At 42.6% G+C, this 23,101-nt stretch overlaps 1 protein-coding gene across 1 annotated transcript in view; it reads left to right on the forward strand.

Moving 5' to 3' along the window:
• LOC146045082 (mucin-5AC-like) overlaps positions 1 to 23,101 on the forward strand; it is a 110,624-nt gene that overhangs the window by 66,254 nt on the left and 21,269 nt on the right. The window contains exons 11-17 of the mRNA XM_083163766.1: positions 66 to 277; positions 2,246 to 2,420; positions 5,785 to 6,029; positions 7,984 to 8,167; positions 9,003 to 9,186; positions 11,925 to 12,100; positions 12,651 to 12,720. Coding sequence (XP_083019892.1) covers positions 66 to 277; positions 2,246 to 2,420; positions 5,785 to 6,029; positions 7,984 to 8,167; positions 9,003 to 9,186; positions 11,925 to 12,100; positions 12,651 to 12,720 — 1,246 coding nt within the window. The remainder of the gene's footprint in view (positions 1 to 65; positions 278 to 2,245; positions 2,421 to 5,784; positions 6,030 to 7,983; positions 8,168 to 9,002; positions 9,187 to 11,924; positions 12,101 to 12,650; positions 12,721 to 23,101) is intronic.

Genomic DNA, 23,101 nt, shown 5'->3' on the forward strand with positions numbered 1-23,101 from the left:
AGTTTTGACCAAACTTAGACCAAAGTATCTACAGTAATGTTGTTGTTTGGTTTCATTTACTCCAGAAAGTCCTACAACAAACCCAACCACTCAGACTACAGTCACAACAAGCAGCAGTAAAACCTCAGAGAGAATTACACCAGGTTCTACTAGCACGGCAACACAAATGAGTACTTCAAAGGAATATGGAGTACATAGTACGATGACTTCAATATCCACATACATGGGCTCTTCCACCACCACGGAGCCTGGTTGTCCTTTTGAGCCTAAACGTGAGGTAAATAATCAATTTCTTGTATATACCTTGAATACTACTAATAGAAGCATACTTTTTCTTAGGTTTTCATATGTTTAAATGTATCAGTATCTGATTATTTACCGTATATCACAGGTTTAAAGTCTTATTTTACAATGATAAAAGCTGTATCTGTGACGAGATAAACACTAAATAGGACATACAAAAATATTTGGCCTGGTTCAGAGCTGATCACTATGGGCCTAGCGATCCGGTATACGCTGCCCCGTCAGAGTTAAATCCCACCTCATGCAACCCTGTGTAGAACGGCTTGCGAAAATATCACAGGCATGCGAATAGCTGCAAATCCATTTACAAGCTGCTCACCATCTAATGATTTTTTCACGGTGTGCAGTCTGTGCGTAGCCCAGGACTTAACTTTCCATAAAACACCTGGGCATGCCTGCGTTTTGCCTGACACACCCAGAAAACGGGCAGTTACCACCCCCAAACGCCGGCTTTCTATCAATCACCTTGTGAATGCAGTGGCGTAACTAAGAAATATCCTCCCCTCTGCCACAATTCTTGGCAGCGCCCCCCCCCCCCCCCAACCTCCTTTCCCCTCCACATAATGCTGCTGCCATCTGCCCGGGCGGCTCTCCCGGCTCCTGCTGCCTATAAAAAATGTGACACACAGAAAATGGCTGCCCCCATACAGCAGACCAATTTTAAGGATGCTAGAGGAGGCCTCCGCCTCCTCTAGCATCCTCAAAAACTGTCTGCAGTATGGGGGCAGCCATTTCCTGTGTGTCACATTTTGTATGGCAGCAGGAGTCGGGAGAGCAGAGAGAGCAGGACTGGTTCGCCGGCGGCAGGTCCTGGGGCAGATGGCAACAGGTAACAATAGCCCCGCAGCCCCCCGGTGCCCTCACCTTCTAAGCGCCTCCCCACCACCTCGGGGTCTGCAGGGCTATAGTTACGCCACTGTGCCAGTCACCGTACGCAAGTGTGAGTCTTTTGATAATTGCCCGGCCTGCAAATTCACAGCCTTGCGATCAGGTCTGAATTAGGCCCATTGATTCAATGGGAAGCATTTAGCAGTTTTACCATAGACTATGGGGGTTATACAGATCTGATTACTCTTGTGCAAACTTGCAATCCATTCAATTATCAAATAACTGTGCACGCATTTAGATCGTAGCATGTTTGCACAAGCCAAAATAGCAACAGAAACAGCGAAAATATCTAAACACAATCCCCTGTCAATTTGGAAGTCGCAGTTGGGGGTGGTAACCGGCCATTTTCTGTGAGTTTCAGAAAAAACACAGGTTCGCCCAGGCATTTTTAAGGGAGGGTGTGTGATATCTGCACCTGTCTCGATCAGCCTGTCTCTGTTGCAGATTAGTGGAAGGGTCAGACTTAAGCTGCCCATACACACTGCGATCCCGGCGTGCGTTCCGGGCTTAAATAGCATCCATCACATCGCATCGCATGCCTTGTGCCTCTCTCACTTTCTGATTCTCTCACCCTATTACATTTCACTCGTATGATTTTACATCATAGCTATGGGATGTACTCAACAGGGCATCAATAACACTGTTCACATAATGTTAGCAATGCAATGTCAACAGTTATTATGTCGAAATTGTTAAAATTCTAAATTCTAACATTTCAAATGTTCATCACGTTGACATACTGTATCCTACCAATTGCTGCAGTAAAGTAAAAATAGTATTTTCTATAATGGGGGTTTCACATATTTTTACTGGTGACCACCCCATAAATCTTAGCATGTATACTAATGTTACCCACTCCACTGAATATGTTAATTCAGCAATAATGTTTTCTGCTTTCAAAGATCTATTGGGTAGTGTAAAACAAATTCAGGTTCTGACCATTTTTTGTAATTGTACAATATTAGATAATACTAATAAGGATGTGTCTGACTTATGTTTGCACCTTGATTAGTTTTTAGTTGTAATCTAATGTTGGCTGCCTCCTGTTCTCCAGTATAATGAAACTTGGATGCTGTGTAACTGTACCATGGCCAGATGTCTGGGAAATTACACAGTAGAGATCATTCCCCTCAAGTGTGAGATGCCACCTATGATCACATGCGCCAATGGGTACCCGCCAGTACTTGTGGAAGATGATGACCGTTGCTGTAGCCACTGGGAGTGTCAGTGTAAGTATTCTGCTCCTCTCATACATAATGGAATATTCAAATGGGATAAATGAGGGAATATTCACACATTGGCCCTTATTCAGATCTGATCGCAGTACAAATTTGGGTACTCTTTACTTAGAAGGGCGCCCATCTCGGGCATCTCGGGGATTGAATGCACTAAAAAATCGGGTGCGATCAACCGACGAGATGCCCGAGATTTCCCATAGGGAACAATGTTAAATGTCTCAATTGACCCGATTTTCCTGTTCAATGCCTCAATTGACCCAATTTTTCCATAGGAAACAATGTTAAATGGGCTACAGAGGCCAAATAGGCACCCTGAAGTGAATAATGGGCACCCGAATTGTTAACGCCACCCCACGATCAACGTCAACCCGAAGCGTGGCGAGCGCAGCGAGCCCGCGAGGGGCGGCGGTACGCGTCCTACGACCTTTTCATACCCCCACTATCCACGTCGGCGTGGAGTTGAGAATAGAAAGTGTGGCGAGCGCAGCGAGCCACCGAGCCCGAAGCGTGGCGAGCGCAGCGAGCCCCGCAAGGGGACGCGGATACCTTCACAGGTATCCGCGTCCCCTCGCGGGCTTCACAGCTGTCCGCGTACCCTCGCGGGGCTCGCTGCGCTCGCCACGCTTCGGGCTCGGTGGCTCGCTGCGCTCGCCACACTTTCTATTCTCAACTCCACGCCGACGTGGATAGTGGGGGTATGAAAAGGTCGTAGGACGCGTACCGCCGCCCCTCGCGGGCTCGCTGCGCTCGCCACGCATCGGGTTGACGTTGATCGTGGGGTGGCGTTAACAATTCGGGTGGCCATTATACACTTCAGGGTGCCTATTTGGCCTCTGTGGCCCATTTAACATTGTTTCCTATGGAAAAATCGGGTCAATTGAGGCATTGAACAGGAAAATTGGGTCAATTGAGACATTTAACATTGTTCCCTATGGGAAATCTCGGGCATCTCGTCGGTTGATCGCACCCGATTTTTTAGTGCATTCAATCCCCGAGATGCCCGAGATTTTTTACTAACGATGCCCACGATCAAAATCGTGGGCGCCCTTCTAAGTAAAGAGTACCCAAATTTGTTCTCCAAATGGGCAAAACCATGTGCACTGCAGGTGGGGCAGATGTAACATGTGCAGATAGTTAGATTTGTGTAAGTTATTTGTTTCTGTGCAGGGTAAATACTGGCTGCATTATTTTTACACTGCAATATAGATTTCAGTTTCAACACACCCCACCCAAATCTAACTCTCTCTGCACATGTTACATCTGCCCCACCTGCAGTGCACATGGTTTTGCCCATTTTGACAACAAATTTGTACTGCGATCAGATCTGAATAAGGGCCATTGGGTGAGCAGCTGTATATGTGCACACTCTTACATCGGCCACTGACATGACTCTGTCATTTAAAAAACTGCTCTACTCCCACCAACACTGGTCTCTGGTCTCACCGATATGACCTCTCTCTGCTTTTCCAAAATGTACTCCTAGTCACACTTCCACATCTTGTTACAGATCTGCCTTTTTCTTCTTACACTGTAAACCCTCATAAGCAACTTCCTGATGTCTGTATCTTTTATTTTCTAAACTGAACTCATCTTGGAGGTCATTCTGATCTGTACTCACCGTTGCGATGTTGATGTGCTGCTTATGGGCATGTGCAGGCTCATTCTCACTCATTCTCACTGACAGTGTGGGCAGGATGCCTGTGGATGCATATTGGAGTCGCGCCCATGGGAATGCTTAGCATTTCATGGGCATCCCCATGAAAACTCTGAGCCTGTGATGTGGGTGCCGGGGGGCGTGCAGCTGATGTCACCGGATGTCAGCTGCCCACCCTCTTCCCGTAACAAGGTGCCGCATATCTAAGGCACCAAAGAGTGACTTAGATATGCAAATGCCTTAGAAATCATTCCATGGTCGGTGACCATCGAATGATTTCGAACCTGCACACAAGCTGAGAATTGATGTTTGTGCAAAACACTCATTAGCATGCATGGGGGTGAAATCTGTGTGTGGGTGGCAGGCGAGCGTTTGTGTGGGTGACGTTTAATTGACTCGCAAAGCTGCAAAATTTGTAGCTTTCTAGTCAATCTGTCAGGCCCGTGTCCCGGCCTTAACCTGGTAACTGGGATGCCACACCTCCTGTTCTCCGTCCGGCACCTGGTATCCGGAAGACGCCATGCGCATGTGCTGCTGGTTTCCGCCCAGCGTCTAGCAACAGGCTGACGCTGGGCGCCCAGAGCCGCTGGTTGCCTGCCAATGGGAATGCCAGGTGCAAACGGCATCTGGACTCAGTTTAAATTGCTCATTGGCTGCCCGGCCTTTTTAGGTTCTTGCTGGTCATTTCCAATCGCTGGTGATAATTCTTGCTCCTCTTTGAACCTGTCAGCTGTGGTGTACCTGCGTGCCATATGCTCCAGTACGTCCCAACTTCCCTTGTGGCCCAGATCCTGGTGTTAAGCTTCTACTCAGGCCGATCATAACCTTGTCATTTATTGTCTTTCCATCTTATGCATTTTTGCATTATTCACATTGCAAAGTATTTACATATGCTGCTTATAACACTTTATGCATTGTTGCATTTGTCCTTACAAACATACCCTTGTTTAGTGATGCAGTGCTCACACTGTGAGTGTGAACAAAATGGCTTTTACCTGGCAGTAAAATGCCGGGAGCTACGGCGACGGACCCCCGTTCTCACTGCTAGGCAAATTCCCGGGTAAAGCAGTTCTACCCGGTAATTTGCCTTTTAACACAAGTCTTTTTACAGTGTCAACGGGTCAACCCAGGAAAGGCGGCTGCAATAGGTGAAGTCTTTGGCTGCAGGAGGCTTGGGGATAGCTGGGCAAGGTGGAAAATGTGTGAGCATGGTCAGAGTCCGCTCAGTCGTGTCAGTTAGGTCAGCGGTTCTCAAACTGTGGGTCCTGACCCCCAAGTGGGTCCCGACCTTCTCAGTATGGGGTTGCAACTATTCAAAAATCTGTTGAATTGTTTATTTTAGACTCCTCCCATTATTTGATGCCTCCACAATGCTGCCATGCAGGTGCTCTCTGATGACTACACATGTGATCTTCTGCAGTAACTTTCTGGGGTCCCGTAATTATTTTTATTGTCTGATTGGGGTCCCAGAGCAAAATAGTTTGAGGACCCCTGAGTTAGGTGTACTGGTGTGACACAATCAGAATGACCTCCCTTGTCTTATTATCTACCAGTTTTATTTCCAGCATGCTGTTTTCTCTACTTTTTCAAGCTGTCGAGCACCATGACACCTCAATACAATAATAAGGATACTTTAGTGATTTATTTATTATTTATTTTAGTGATGGTAAAAAAATTACAAATGTCTATTTTGATATCTAGGTCATTGTTCTGGCTGGGGCGATCCTCATTTTGAGACATTTGATGGGACATATTATAGCTATCAAGGCAACTGTACCTATGCTCTAGTGGAGGAGATTGAAAAGAAGAATAACTTTGCAGTTCACATTGATAACTATGACTGTGGACAAGAAGACCGTGTCTCCTGCCCTCGTAGCATCATTATTCGATATCGTTCTCATGAATTCCGCATTCAGGTCACAAACTTCACAGTACTGAATTTACAGGTAGGATGGAACCTGAAGATCTGCAAGTTTTCAACTTCAGTAAATTTTATTTTAATTCCAATAAGCAAAAGAGTTAATAGATTTCATTGATTAGGATTTGCGTAACAGAATAGTTAGCTCTTTTAAGTTAAAAATGATGCCAAACAAACATATAGTATAGTATATATATAGTACTTAATAGTTAATGACATTCAGCGGCGTAACTATAAATATTGCTCCCCCTGCCATAAAAACTGTAGAGCCCCCCCCCCCCAATCTGAGTGCCGAAACAGAAAGCCAGAATACCGATGCCGGAATTTGGTTTAGGCACTAACAGGGAAAGGTTAAGGTCCAGACACAATGGGCGATTTTGGAGAAAACCAATGGGCTGAAAAATGCTCAGTGCTCACCGACACACAGTTCGCATGTAAATACAAAATTGAGTTGCCTTAATTGGAATATAAATTGGTATCAATTGGTATATTCACTACTGAGTCAGGAATAGATCAGGAGGCAAATGTCACCTTCTGGAGGTGTGCTCTGGTTCAGGACAATGACGTCACCACGTCACGGCTTGCGTCCTCCAGCTCCGCCCAAATGCATTTCGTCCTACGCTGACTTCATCAATGGGACGAAACGCGTTTGGACGGAGCTGGAGGACGCAAGCCGTGACACGTGACGTGGTGACGCGGCAGGTCCGGGAGCCAGGCTGGGAAGTGCAGTGTGCCGCTTTTGAAAGCTGCTTTACGGGGATATACCTTGTTCATATGCGCTATTGTGTTATATTTCTATAACACCTGAGTTTTTTATCGCTTCAGTAAAGAATTGTTTTTTAAACTGAAATACTACACTATGGTGCGCCTCCTTTTCTTTTTCCATGTACCTTGTAGATGGGGCTAAATTGGAAGGGCCCTAATAGGAGAGCAGCACAAGCCTGAATATAAATATATCCTGGAGACACTAATTCCTACAAATATCAGCGCTTAAAAGATAACTAATGTTGGATATATATATATATATATATATATATATATATATAGATAGATAGATAGATAGATAGATAGATAGATAGTAATAGATATCTATACATATAAAAAAAAATCACACCTGGGTTTTGCATAGTTAACAGGACACACACACACACACACACACACTGTGTGACACTCACCCCCTCTGAAACACCCATTAGCATGCTCTATGCTGCTGCAGGCTCCAGAGTAAGACAAGTCTCACGAGTCACGCTGGAAGTAAGTGACAGTGTGCAAACTACTTGCCGCTATACAAGTGTAATCGAGAGTGTTTGAATACACTTGTAAAGTGGCAAATAGATTATAGACTATCCCTTACTCCAGTGTGAGCTCTAGCAGACTTGAGAGGATGGGACACGAAGAAAGAAGAAAAAAAACAGCAGCAGCTCTGTGAACCCAGTGCCCTCTCTCATCCTGCCTCTGGCTGTGCACGCAAAGCAGCAGAGAGAAGGCAAGTCAGGGAGAATGCTAGCTCCTCCAAGCCACCGCGGAGTCTGCAGCACCATAATTACGCCACTGATGACATTATTGTAAATGTAAAATATAACATGCAATATAACAGGAGTTGCAAACCTGACTCCACTCCCCCATTTTTGTCCCATTGAAAATAAAAGTACAGTATAAAAAAACTTGGCATTTCATCCTTACTTCATACCTCCCAACTGTCTTAATTTTCGCGGGGCCGAGCAGTGGTGAATAGATGCTGTGTGCATGAGCGCATGCTGGGAAGCTCCCAATTCTAAATCATAGTCTATGTTTTTATCTGCCCTGGGCCCCCCAAAAAAGCATTGATGCCCCCTATTTTTCAAACAGGGACATAAGTCAAACCTTTTACTACTTAGCTAACTACTATGGCTATGGTCCTATGTACTACTGACAACTGTTATAATTACATTTATTATTTGTTTTAAATATTATACTGCTTACTTTTCTCTCACATACTGTAGGTTGTTGTAAATCGAGCAGTTGTTGAAACTCCCTATATAAAACGTGGAGTAAAAATTTACAAATCTGGCATCAACTATGTGGTGGAAATACCTAGGCTGGCGGCTAAAATCACATACAATGGCTTGGGTTTCTCTATTAACCTGCCATATCGGATTTTTGGAAATAACACACAAGGACAGTGTGGTGAGTGATTAGCAGTATGGCAGTAGAAGTATGTGGTACTGATCTGCAAGATCGCCAAATGAGATGCATCAATGACAAATATACACTGCTCTGCTTTTGCCCATTATAAATGACCCTTCCGTTTCAGAGTTTTGTGATCAGTACTTAAAATATGAATCTTTTTTGTGCACTCTGCATTGTCCATGCATTCTCAGCTACAGGAGGTTGGTATTTTCAACCAGAAAGCAACACATTTAAATTGTTTTAATATCTAGGCTACATCAAAGGCTCCAGTATAATAGCAAACAAAGAATTGTAGTAAACTATGCCAGCAGAAAACTAGAACATTATTAATGTCAGTTATATGGTGACAAACCAGCTACCATGGAGTGCAGGGGGGGAATCGGCAAGTGCCATTGGTGGTTTTTACCTATGAGCTGCAGGACTGGTCTGCAGCACCCCCAGGTAAAACATGTCACTGTGCCAGTCATCCACAGTAATGGCAGTCCCACGCAGAGAGCTGGTATATATATATATATATATATATATATATATATATATATATATATATATATATATATAGATATATATATCTATATAGATATATATCTATATAGATATATATATATCATTGCACAACCAGTGGGTGTTTAAAAAGGGGTGGAGCCTAATAGCAGAGGGGTGGGGCTTAAATTGCAGGAAACAGCATATTAATAAAATTATAAAGTCTACAAACAAATTTAGATCCTCCATTAACAGGATGGTGTATGTCACCAAGAACAATTGTAAATACATTTAGATTTTTTAAAATAAATCCTACTTAATTTATTGAAATAAACTCTTTCTGCCTACATAGGTACTTGCACCAACAACCGGACTGATGACTGCATGACACGTAGCAGAGACATTCTTTCAAACTGTGAAATTATGGCTGATACCTGGATAGTGGCTTATCCGGAAAAACCTGGATGTGGCCAACTCAGACGTATACCTCCTGCTCCCTGCGATCCATCACCATTGTGCTACCTCATTATGGGACCGTAAGTAATAATGAAGTTAATGTTGGGGTTTATATAATGGAAACAAAGACTTTGACGGCAGATAAGAACCTCATTACCTATCTAGTCTGCCCTTGTTGACTTATCTTTTTGGCAAATTCAACCCTTTTTAATCATTAAATCTTTGTGGGGATATTCTTATACATACCCCAAGCGTGTTTACATTGCTCCACTGCCTTAGCCTCAACCACCTCTAACAGGAGATGCTTGAGGCTAAGGCAGTCAACAACTTATCTACTACCATGTCTATGAAGTAATTTTCCCTCAAATTTTTATCTCACCTAAACTGGCTCCAGTTTTAGTGCATGTCCTTTTGTTCCAAAACTTTTCTTCCTTTAAAGAATGTTTACTTCCTCTAACTTGTTACAGGTCTTGATATATTTAAAGTTTCGGTACTTGTGTATTATCTGGGCGCCCGATATATCGCATTGCATGCCAGTAGTTAAGGCATGCGATGTGATGGGACCCGATTTTGAGCCTTTCCCGGGAGTAGTGTACAAATTTAATATCACGTCGCATTGCATGCCTTAATTAGTGGCATGCGATGTGATTATACCCGATAATACATTGTACAGGCACCCTAATGCCTGATTACAATGTTGAATGCACCTCTATACCCGATTTTGAATTGTACACCCACCCTGATGGGTGATTACTATGTTAAGTCCCCCCCCCCCCGTTGTTAATGCCACCCCAGTATCAACGCCAGCCTGAAGCGTGGCGAGCGAAGCGTGGCGAGCGAAGCGTGGCGAGGCGAAGCGAGGTACGCGTCCTCCGACCTTTTCATACCCCCCCTATCCACGTCGGCGTGGAGTTGATCTTATATAGTGTGGCGAGCGCAGCGAGCCACCGAGCCCGAAGCGTGGTGAGCGGCCGCGTATTACTTCACATGTATTCCGCATACGCTTGCCATGCTTTGGGCACAGGGACACTTCGGGTTGGTGTTGATAGTAGGGTGGCGTTAACAATGGGGGGCCATTTAACATAGTAATCACCCATCAGGGTAGGTGTACAATCAAAAATCAGGTCTGGGGGGCATTTAACATAATCAGGCATCTGGGTGCCTGTGCGATTAAAAATCGGGTCCAATCGCGTTGCATCGCATGCGATATGATTATATGCGATGCGACACAATTTTTTAATGTGCGATGAAAAAATCAGGCGCCCAGATAATACACAAGTACCAAAGATTCTTTCGTGTCCTCCCACACTGGAACGCCCATTGCATCAGACCTGCTGTCATCACATGCAAGGCTGGCGCTACCCACTCAGCAGCTCCTGCAAAGCAGGGAGGCGCCATGCTGAAAAGGCGCTGTCTCCCTCCATGCTCTGCTAAAGCTGCCTCAGCCCTCACTGTCACTGCCTCCTGCACCCTGCCCGCAGCGCCTGTCTGACAGCGGACAGGCGGCAGTATAAAGAGCTGCTCACTGCACTGCGAGTGCACACAGCCTGCACACCGCCCGCAGCACCTGTCTGACAGCGGGCGGCAGTATGGAGAGGCTGAGCAGCTCCCTGCACCGTGAACACACTGTCCTCCTCCTGTGACCTGCCCCCTCTTCCTCCCGGACACTTGCGCTGAGGCATGTAGCAATGTCTGTGAATTCCTGGATGACATGTCATGTCCAGATCCGCTCCCTACCCATTGCTCCCTGCACCTGTGAGCTGTCAATCAAATGACGAACAGACAGCAGCACCGCCTCCCCTTACTTCCATCTTCTCAGTGTGCTGTGCCAGTCCTCAACACTCCGCACCCTCTATCTCCTCATCTCTTCTTCCATCTCCTCCTTCTCTCCCCTCCTTTCCCCCTCAGTCACGAGTGCTGCACATACTTTTTGTACTGCTTTCGCATCGCATTGCACACACATTGCATGCATGCCGTGCTATGTGATGTGATCTAGCCCATAACATTTGCGGTTCTCGCAGTGTGTATGGGCACCTTTAGTGCCTGCAACATTTTGCGGACACAGCACTGAGATGGTGTATGAATACATGTACATGCACCTGAGATCCTCCATAGGATTGCATGTTGCATACACTCCCACATTAAGGCTGCAGCTTGTTGCAATGGCAATGTGAAAGGGCACAAATAGTATGGTTTGCAGGAGGGCGCCGCACACCCTAGCACCGGCCTTAATCACATACAATTAGGTCACTTTTCACACGACTGATCACCACAATCGCATGAAAAGTTCCTAAATTGCATGTAAATCTCCCTAACCTAAGGGGGCCTTATGGTTCACTGCTCAGTAGTTGTTAGCCTCTTCCTTGCTTCCACTTGCGTGCAGTGGCATCACATTTGCACTTTTCCAGTCCTTTGGAATTATTCCTGTAACTAACTACTTTTTAAATAATTCAGTCAATGGTGTTACTAGAACCACTTTAAGCTCTTTTAATATCCATGGATGTATCCCATCTGTCTATAACTATTTATCCACTTTCAGTTTTGAGAGTTTTATTGGAACTGTCTCATCTGTAAATGTATTTTCATCTATCTTATTACCATGAATGTTCTTGCAACTTGATAGTTTCCCCTCCTCCCCTCCTCCTGTTTTGAATATTGAGCAAAAAAAAGGATAATCTGCTATTCCCCTGTCTTCCTTAAATTCTCACTCCCTTTAATCCTCTTATTCATCTGTTTTTGGTTCTCCTTTTACTTATATATTTGTATTTTGTTCATACACAGATTAATGATCTTCCTTATTTGTATTTCCAATTTAAAGAACTTTCCAGGCTTGCCATGCAACTATAGCCCCAGAAGATTTCTATAAAGCTTGCATTTATGACAGTTGTCATGTCTCCAGCCCCAACATTGTATGCACCAGTTTGCAGCAATACTCTATACTCTGCAAAGCTCAAGGAGTATGCATTCAATGGAGGAAAGAAGCACCGGGATGTGGTAAGCTGTCTATTTGTCGCCTTATTTAGTCATCAATGATGTGACAATAAACTTTTATACTACACTCATTACTCAATGGGTCTTATTCAGACGCACTCGCCGGGCTGAGAATACACAGCCTGAGTAATTATTGAACGACCGTATGTTACATAGCATGCGCAAGCCATCTGACTAAAGGCAGCGAACAAAAGCTAGCCTTTGCTCTCTGCTTGCAGGGTAATTGACAGTGTTTTTTTGACTGTCCCTCAGAAAACGCAGGCATTCCCCAGCCGTCAGGAGGGAGGGCCGTTGACGTCATCATAAGTGGCTTACTTAGCGCTGCGAGCAGTGGAAAAATCATTCAATGGTGAATGATGTTCCCCCTGTGTGTACGGCTGCGTACACGCTTGCAGCTATGCACAAGGGCTGGGGGAATGCGTTCTGCGGGGCGGCGTTTACATGCTCGCTGGTATCTGAAAATTCTGAATCAGACCCAATGTCCTTTTCATATGTTTAAATATGATACATTTGTCCTACAGTATTTAAAGACATGGAATTACTTTCTTTGCAGCTATCCCCTGCCCATCACAACAAGTCTACAATAGCTGTGGTCCAGCCGTGTCAAGAACATGTAAAACCACGTAAGTGTACAAAACATGTATTACATCTTTAGCACTTAAATTCAATCCAGGCTAAACGAATCACAACTCTGTCACATGATAGCACAGATTGCTCACTTCCTTATGCATGGCACACTGCTAACTGCCATAAGCTCTACTCCATCCATTGTAGTTGGTGTTATGTATATGAAGCACACAGTACTTATTTACCCATGCAGTATTTTTCAAATTAGTCCATCTATTCTTCAAATGATCTTGTTTTTCTATTTGATTCTAATGGTAGCCATGTTATCAATCTACCTCTACCATGAATGTCATAGGGGAGAAGTATCAAACTTTAGCGGGAGACAAAATGTAGAAATAAAAACAGCTTCTGTTATTTTATAGGTTGTGTTATATAAGTGATAGGGCCGAAATCAGCATGAATTGCTAATTAGAGAAAATGCAGTGGACTATAAACAGCAGAAAGCCGCTGCCAAGTTAGAAAGTAAAAATGCCAATTTCAAATCTATCGCAAATAGCGAGATATTCGCAGATCCATACCGAACCATCAAATAGTTTTTTCCATCTGCGTCAGCTTTGTGCTACCACAAATCTGCTCAAGAACCAGGCTGCAAGTAATCATAGCTGACATCAGAGACTCACCCAATAAATGCCTGGGCACGTCTAAGGGGGTTATTCAATCCCAATCGGGCATGTAATTTTGGCGAGTTTTTTATTTTGTTCGACTGGAAGTTTTTCAGAGCTCGTCTAATCATTCTGACTTTTTCCTGATTTTCGAGGTGAGCTTGCCTGATTTGTGGTTTTGTTTTGCTCGCTTGTCGAGATGACCAATTTATGAATTGTTGAGCATGTTTGGGTGATATTTCTCAGGATATTTTCATCTGCCTATTCAATGTGGATTATTGTTCAGGTGCTCGACTGCTCCAAGCCAGTTTCTCATCTTTTTTAACTCGCCTCTTTCAGGAGTCGTGAAGCATTGCCCTTTCCAAAACCACAAGATTTTTTGTTTTTGCAACTCTTAGCAGCTCATATTTTTAGATTTTTTGGTCACCGCGCACACAGTCTGTATTTGAAACTTGGCAGCTTGCCAGACTCTGTGTTTAACTGTGCGCGTGCCACTCTAGCTGTTCTCAGTGCAGCGCGTGCCTGCTTTACATATGTAATCTATGTTATCAGCGTTGCGGTGGGCAGCAGCAGCGCGCGCTGCCCAGCACTGACAGGTCACTGTGGTACTTGTAGTTCCACAGTGAAATAGACAGTCCTGCACACCACTGACAACGGGGGCATGTATACTGGACACCCCGGCACACCGCTAATGTACGGGGATTCTAAACTAGACAGCCCGGCACATGCTAAAATTTAGACGCTAAAGCGTCTAAATCCAGACTCCCTGGAAACCGCTAAGAAGGGGGCATCTACATAGGGGTGCACTGTGCAAAACACTCTTAAACCTGTTCACAATGACACTAGTTGACATAACAGCTGTCGACCTTGTTAATTCCACTATCCACACCACCCTGAAGCGTGGCGAGCGGCGGCAGTACGCGTCCGATGACCTTTTCATACCCCCACTATCCACGTCAGCATGGAGTTGATTTTATAAAGTGTGGCGAGCGCAGCGAGCCACCGAGCCCTGCGAGGGGACGCGGATTACTTCACAGGTATGCTCGCTGCGCTCACCACGCTTCGGGCTCGGTGGCTTGCTGCGCTCGCCACACTTTATGAAATCAACTCCATGCCGACGTGGATAGTGGGGGTATAAAAAGGTTGGTCGGTCGGACGCGTACCGCGTCCCCTCGCGGGGCTCGCTGCGCCCGCCACACTGCGGGGTGGCATGGATAGTGGAATTTTAACGTGTGCCGGGGTGCAGGGAGTCTGGATTTAGACGCTTTAGCGTCTAAATTTTAGCATGTGCTGGGGTGTCTAGTTTAGAAGCATTGTACATTAGCGGTGTGCCGGGGTGTCCAGTTTACATGCCCCTGTTGTCAGCGGTGTGCAGGACTGTCTATTTCACTGTGAATCTACAAGTACCACAGTGACCTGTCAGCGCTGGGCAGCGCGCGCTGCTGCTGCCAGCGCTACGCTGATAACGTAGATTACATATGTAAAGCAGGCACGCGCTGCGCTGAGGACAGCTAAAGCGGCACGCGCACAGTAAACACAGAGTCTGGCAAGCTGCCAAGTTTCAAACACAGACTGTGCGCACGGTGGCGCCGTGAAACTGCACAAGTACCGATTTTTTAATACATTCATTCCATGGTTAACTTTACCAAAGAGATTTGAATGTTGTGTAATTGCAATACATACAGTACTTCAGTTTCCAAAGTTTGTTGCTGGAGCATCTATTTCAGTAGCCTTCCAGAAGCATGCTTGAAGATTACCGGACAATAGAGATTTGGTATTCCTGTCAAACCACCCCGTTCGCCTTCCTGGTATCCGTATGATATATTTAGACACACGGCTCCCAGGTGTAGAAGGGGGGGGGGCAGCAGGAGAACCAAAAAATCGGGCGCACAACACTAATCAATGGTATAAGCAATTATATAGTTCAAAAAAGAGGGGTTGCTTGCTGCTCTCAATTGGGGACCTCTGTCAGCCCCAAAAAATAAACTACTTTACAGGATATCAGCAAGATACTTTGAGAGAGCGCACCAGCAACACCAATTTAAAATATTAATTTTATTTAAATCAACTGCAAATTAGTGATCACAAATATAAAAATTACATAAAAAGTAATAATACATTAATATGATACCATAGGGACAATGCTATAATTGTATAGATTGAATTTCTGGTGCATAGATAGAGCAGAAGTTGCACCCCATATATCAATTGTCCACTAATAGTGACCAATGTTGGTATCCAGGTCTCCAATCTCTCTTAGTCACACACTGATGATAATTGGATAGTGTGTATTGAACCAACCAATTATGGCAATAATTGTATTGGTAATTCAGTATTTCACCAAAGGCAATTTAACTGTCTAATACAGCTTAGAGTCAGTTTTGAGTTCCGGATCGCACATCCAAGTGCTATATATATTTAAATCAGATGTACCACTGTTGTAAACAATATTAGAACTTTTGAACAATGTTATGTGGAAAGTACAGGAGGCAGCAGCCCCGGAGCTTACCGGGTCCCGATGTTGAAGCAGTATTGTTGGGTACAAATCTCCAAAATTCCACCTGTGGGATTAGTCTCCTCCTGCAATTTTGAGCTGTTATGCTCGTTATTGTAAATAGCACTTGTGTTCCCCACAGAGTGTGGCTGGAGCAGCAGCCGGCTTTCAGAACGCCGTCTGACCTCAGCAGCGTGGTAAATAGACGAGACAGGGCAATGTCCGGTGTGTTGCCGTGGGCAGATTAGATGAGCAGAGACACAGTCCAAAATGCTGCCCGGCAGATTACCCTCAATGTCCCGATTTAGTGCTTCGGCGGTTGCCGGGGGTGGACATGAGCACCCTGACTGCTGCTGACGGATAGGTCCAGTTACCGTGCGATCACTGGAACATCTACTTCTGCGTAGTAATAGCAATGATGCCTAAATAGGCAGAGATTGGTAGAGAATCCTGGACACCTCAAGATAAAAAGTAGAGAGTCTTAACGCGTTTCTCCGCCGTTATGTGTGGCGGTTTCATCAGAAGAATACTCTCTCTGTTTAGAGAACCATATTTAAAGGTCCACTAGCCAATCAGAAGATTGCTTCAATTAACACTATCACCTGCAGTAATTAAACAGGTCTATCCACCTGTCTCAATGCAAACCACATATGTAGGTGTTGCTTTGGCAAGTTTCAAACATATATATATTTAACATTAAAAAAACGTTTCTCACTTAATTTGATATAGTGCTATCCCTGTTTGTAACAAACGATCTAGAAAGCACAATGTTACAATAAATGATTGAGTTACTAAGAATCACATTCTATGCACAGCGAGAGGAATGAGTTTACTTATATCAATATCAGGAAATTACTACTATTGTTAAGAGGCTGTTGTGTGGCGCACCTCATAGAGACGCTGCCACACAAAACAGAGAGCTCTGAGTTCTAAACCCACTAGCCACATCTCTCTATCATAATTTATATTTTACAATAAGCTGTATATTTAGTTGGTGTTTTATTTTATTCTATTATGTGTATATAGTTAGTCAGTTTAAATACATAATTTTGTCATACCAATTATATAGTTCACAAAAAAAACAATTTTGACTGTTTAAATATAGTGATGGCTCCGTTTATAGCAAAAAATCTATATATAGGGACAGCACAATGTTATAATAAGAAATTAAGTTACTAGGGATCATATTAAGTGCAAGGCGAGAGGAATTAGTTACGAATATCAGTATCAGCAAATTTCCAATGTTACTATAGAGCCATTATGTGGCGCACCTCCCAGAGCTGGTGTCACCCAGACCACAGAGCCCCGGGTTCAAAACCCATCAGCTGTATCTCCATAAGTTATATTTATATTTTTCCCTCTTAACATTACACTTTTTTCTTTCCTTTTTCTTTTTTCTCTTTTCTTTCACTCCCTATCTTTTATACAGGGAAGAATATCGTAATAGTAAGATCCATAGAAAAAATATGTTGATCTACTCAGTGGCTTAGAAATATATAGTAATAATAGTGCGTTGGCCTGTTTGGGAATAATAAAAAACATAAAGGGGCAGAGATGGAAGGAGAAAATAATTCATTACATCAGTATGTCAGACCAATAGTTTGGTCACATATTTTTCAACAATCAGTCTGAGATACCTGAATCTACCCAATCAGGTGCAGAGGAAATATAACCATAGATATGTGATACATCAGTATATTTTTGGCCCTATGTTCAACAGAAAGCTAACAATCAATCCAACCGAATTAAATACATCGTCCCAGCCAGATACATAATAGTATCCAAAGGTAAGTTATACATATACAAATACATAGAATCACTACTGTATACATGCAAAGACCTCCGGAATTCTCCAGATATTGTAGATTGTTCGCTTTATGTACCTAAACAGTTGAGTTCAATTGACTCATTAAGACCAAGCGGTGTTAATGTCTTGTAATGAAATTTTCATTTCTGTTTAATGCACATCCCGTTATACGCACTTATTATCACTTGCCAAAAATACATAAATCACTTTCTTCACCCCCTGGGTGTCCCATTATTTCAGGTGTTGGGTCCCTTACCACTTCACTTTCTGCTTTTGTTGATTCATTTCTTCAATCTCATGTACAGTCACTCCGGTCCTACATAAAAGACACCACACAATTTTTGATTGGTGTCCAGAATTGCGAGTGGCAGGAGGATTATCTACTTATGACTTGCGATGTTGAGTCCTTGTATACAAACATACCACACGAGCAAGGGATTCAAGCCCTCCAACATTTTCTGAGAGGGGATGAGGATCTGAGTGACTGTAGGAGAAATTTTATTTTGGATTCTGTTGCATTCATTTTATCACATAATTATTTCACTTTCAATGGTTCTTTTTTTCTACAGATTCTTGGCACTGCCATGGGCACCAAGTTCGCCCCGAGCTTTGCAAACCTCTATATGGGTTTGTTTGAAGAAAGTTATATCTGGGGGGGCCCATACAGGGCGAGCTTGGTGTCCTATGGCAGATATATTGATGATATGTTTTTTGTTTGGCACGGGGGGCACGAAAAAGCACTTCATTTTGTTAATTTTTTAAACAATAACACATTTGGGCTTAAGTTCACTCACACAATTAGTTATGACTATATCACATTCTTGGATATTGCCCTTTGTATTAAAAATAACAAAATTGCAACATCAACCTTTATAAAGGAAGTGGACTGCAATAGTTATTTGAATTATGGAAGCTGTCACCACCGCCCCTGGCTGAATAACATTTCAAAGAGCCAGCTACTGAGACTAAAAAGGAACTGCTCAGATTCTTCTGTTTTCACACAACAAGCAAATGATTTAGTCCTCTCGTTTGTAGATCAAGGATACCCTCTAGATATCCTCATGTCAGCTTTAGAGGAGGTTAATAAAGTAAATAGGGAGTCTCTATTTGAAAGGAAAACAAAAAGTTCTAGTAGTAAAATCGATCATACTGATAATCATAATCCCCTGTTTATTTCTAAATTTAATTCTCATTCTAATGAAATAAAGAAAATTATCAATAAAAATTACAAGATTCTAAAAACGGATAGACAGTTAGCAAAAGTCCTAGAAGAAAAACCGAGAATAATCTTTAAGAAAAATTTGAATCTAAAGAATGCTCTAGCTCCCAGCCATTTCAAGCAAATGGAAGCCGAGCAAAGTCGGTCCCTGAAGATAGTGGGGTGCCACAGATGTGGTAGGAACAAATGCATCACCTGTAGATTCCTCATAGATAAGAGCATCCAATTTACATCCTCTTCTAATCGGTCAGTACATAAGATAAAAAGTTTCCTGAACTGCGCCTCAACATATGTGATATATCTTATCACATGTGATTGCGGTATGCAATACGTTGGGAGGACTATACGGTCTCTGAACGTACGATTTCTCGAACATCGAAGGAACGTTTTAAACCAGGTCCAGACACATAGCATATCTAGACATGTGAGATCGAAACATCAGGGAAATATAGAATGCCATTGAAGGCATACCAATCTCTAAAAGAGGGGGGGACCGGTTCTCGAATCTATGTAAAAGAGAGGCATTTTGGATATTCTCCCTGGGGACATTAACACCGCTTGGTCTTAATTGAACTCAACTGTTTAGGTACATAAAGCGAACAATCTACAATATCTGGAGAATTCCGGAGGTCTTTGCATGTATACAGTAGTGATTCTATGTATTTGTATATGTATAACTTACCTTTGGATACTATTATGTATCTGGCTGGGACGATGTATTTAATTCGGTTGGATTGATTGTTAGCTTTCTGTTGAACATAGGGCCAAAAATATACTGATGTATCACATATCTATGGTTATATTTCCTCTGCACCTGATTGGGTAGATTCAGGTATCTCAGACTGATTGTTGAAAAATATGTGACCAAACTATTGGTCTGACATACTGATGTAATGAATTATTTTCTCCTTCCATCTCTGCCCCTTTATGTTTTTTATTATTCCCAAACAGGCCAACGCACTATTATTACTATATATTTCTAAGCCACTGAGTAGATCAACATATTTTTTCTATGGATCTTACTATTACGATATTCTTCCCTGTATAAAAGATAGGGAGTGAAAGAAAAGAGAAAAAAGAAAAAGGAAAGAAAAAAGTGTAATGTTAAGAGGGAAAAATATAAATATAACTTATGGAGATACAGCTGATGGGTTTTGAACCCGGGGCTCTGTGGTCTGGGTGACACCAGCTCTGGGAGGTGCGCCACATAATGGCTCTATAGTAACATTGGAAATTTGCTGATACTGATATTCGTAACTCATTCCTCTCGCCTTGCACTTAATATGATTCCTAGCAACTTAATTTCTTATTATAACATTGTGCTGTCCCTATATATAGATTTTTTGCTATAAACGGAGCCATCACTGTATTTAAACAGTCAAAATTGTTTTTTTTGTGAACTATATAATTGGTATGACAAAATTATGTATTTAAACTGACTAACTATATACACATAATAGAATGAAATAAAACACCAACTAAATATACAGTTTATTGTAAAATATAAATTATGATAGAGAGATGTGGCTAGTGGGTTTAGAACTCAGAGCTCTCTGTTTTGTGTGGCAGCGTCTCTATGAGGTGCGCCACACAACAGCCTCTTAACAATACAGGTTGAGTATCCCGTATCCAAAATGCTCGGGACCAGGAGAATTTTGGATAACGGATTATTCCGTATTTCGGAATATTTTAATATTTCAATGATGTATTTTGAAGTATCTTGCATTTATGCTGTATAAACACATAATATACACACAAATATATTTTATTACCACATAAAATACACACAAACATATTTTATTTGTTCAAAAAACAAGGTTTCAAAACGTGAAACAAAATGTGTGTACTATCTCAGCACTGAATTTGAATGCCAAGCAATCATTGTCTTGCACATATATAGTGCCAGTTACATATCATGTCCCCAGTGATGCTGTTACACATGTCCCCAGTGAGTTTTTAGCAAAAAAAAATTTTTTTTTCTCTTTCTGGAATGTCCGTATTTCGGAATAATTCGGATAACGGATGTTCGGATACGGGATACTCGACCTGTAGTAGTAATTTCCTGATATTGATATAAGTAAACTCATTCCTCTCGCTGTGCATAGAATGTGATTCTTAGTAACTCAATCATTTATTGTAACATTGTGCTTTCTAGATCGTTTGTTACAAACAGGGATAGCACTATATCAAATTAAGTGAGAAACGTTTTTTTAATGTTAAATATATATATGTTTGAAACTTGCCAAAGCAACACCTACATATGTAGTTTGCATTGAGACAGGTGGATAGACCTGTTTAATTACTGCAGGTGATAGTGTTAATTGAAGCAATCTTCTGATTGGCTAGTGGACCTTTAAATATGGTTCTCTAAACAGAGAGAGTATTCTTCTGATGAAACCGCCACACATAACGGCGGAGAAACGCGTTAAGACTCTCTACTTTTTATCTTGAGGTGTCCAGGATTCTCTACCAATCTCTGCCTATTTAGGCATCATTGCTATTACTACGCAGAAGTAGATGTTCCAGTGATCGCACGGTAACTGGACCTATCCGTCAGCAGCAGTCAGGGTGCTCATGTCCACCCCCGGCAACCGCCGAAGCACTAAATCGGGACATTGAGGGTAATCTGCCGGGCAGCATTTTGGACTGTGTCTCTGCTCATCTAATCTGCCCACGGCAACACTCCGGACATTGCCCTGTCTCGTCTATTTACCACGCTGCTGAGGTCAGACGGCGTTCTGAAAGCCGGCTGCTGCTCCAGCCACACTCTGTGGGGAACACAAGTGCTATTTACAATAACGAGCATAACAGCTCAAAATTGCAGGAGGAGACTAATCCCACAGGTGGAATTTTGGAGATTTGTACCCAACAATACTGCTTCAACATCGGGACCCGGTAAGCTCCGGGGCTGCTGCCTCCTGTACTTTCCACATAACATTGTTCAAAAGTTCTAATATTGTTTACAACAGTGGTACATCTGATTTAAATATATATAGCACTTGGATGTGCGATCCGGAACTCAAAACTGACTCTAAGCTGTATTAGACAGTTAAATTGCCTTTGGTGAAATACTGAATTACCAATACAATTATTGCCATAATTGGTGGGTTCAATACACACTATCCAATTATCATCAGTGTGTGACTAAGAGAGATTGGAGACCTGGATACCAACATTGGTCACTATTAGTGGACAATTGATATATGGGGTGCAACTTCTGCTCTATCTATGCACCAGAAATTCAATCTATACAATTATAGCATTGTCCCTATGGTATCATATTAATGTATTATTACTTTTTATGTAATTTTTATATTTGTGATCACTAATTTGCAGTTGATGTAAATAAAATTAATATTTTAAATTGGTGTTGCTGGTGCGCTCTCTCAAAGTATCTTGCCGATATCCTGTATTGAAGATTACCGGATATTATGAAAAATATCTTATGAACAGTGTAGTTGTTTAAGGAATGGCACAGTACATATGTATCTCTAGAATACATTAAATTCCTTTTACCCCTTATACATTTTGACGCTATTGTAATGGGGGATATACTATTTAACTACTGTACTAAACAGTTCATATGGTCGGTTGCTGCTCGCTTAAATGGTGCTTTGTAAAACTTGCTTCTTTTCTTTGAAAATGTTGTCTGTGTTGGATAATTCCCTGCGTCACACTTCCAAGCCCTGTCCTGGTCTGCTGAAAAGCTAGAATCATCCCAGGCGAAACAAAGAAATCCCCCCAACCCACGAGGTTCATGGGTTTATAAAGTATCTTTCGAGGAGGGAAGGCGAGATCGGCACACCTACAGCTCGCCTCATTGGTCAAATGTGAACAGGAGGAGTCACTGATGATTTACACTTTGAATAGGCAGAAACTGGAATTGTCGAGCTGCATTTTGGATGTCGAGCAAATTGAAACGGGATTGAATACCCCCTAAATTTTCATATACACACTCACAAAAAGTCATGTTTCCTCCCAAAAATTCCAGCTACATGTAAATCAAACTGCAACCACTGTGCAACTTCTATGAGTAGGGATACATTTTTTTTTTATATTTGGCCCCGCGCATGCAAATTCTACGTATGCGCAGTTGTTTAATAATGGCTTGATTTGCAAATTTTCAGATTAGCGTTCCATGCTGAATTAGACCCAGACTTAAATGCTGCTTGGTTGCTAGATGCAATTTCACTTGTGGTGAGGACTCCGTGTCCCAAACATTATTTTGGACCTTTGTTTATATGTTTAAGGTTGA

The sequence above is a fragment of the Crinia signifera genome, chromosome 11 (genome assembly GCF_055691185.1).
Source record: "Crinia signifera chromosome 11, ASM5569118v1, whole genome shotgun sequence".
NCBI lineage: Eukaryota > Metazoa > Chordata > Amphibia > Anura > Myobatrachidae > Crinia > Crinia signifera.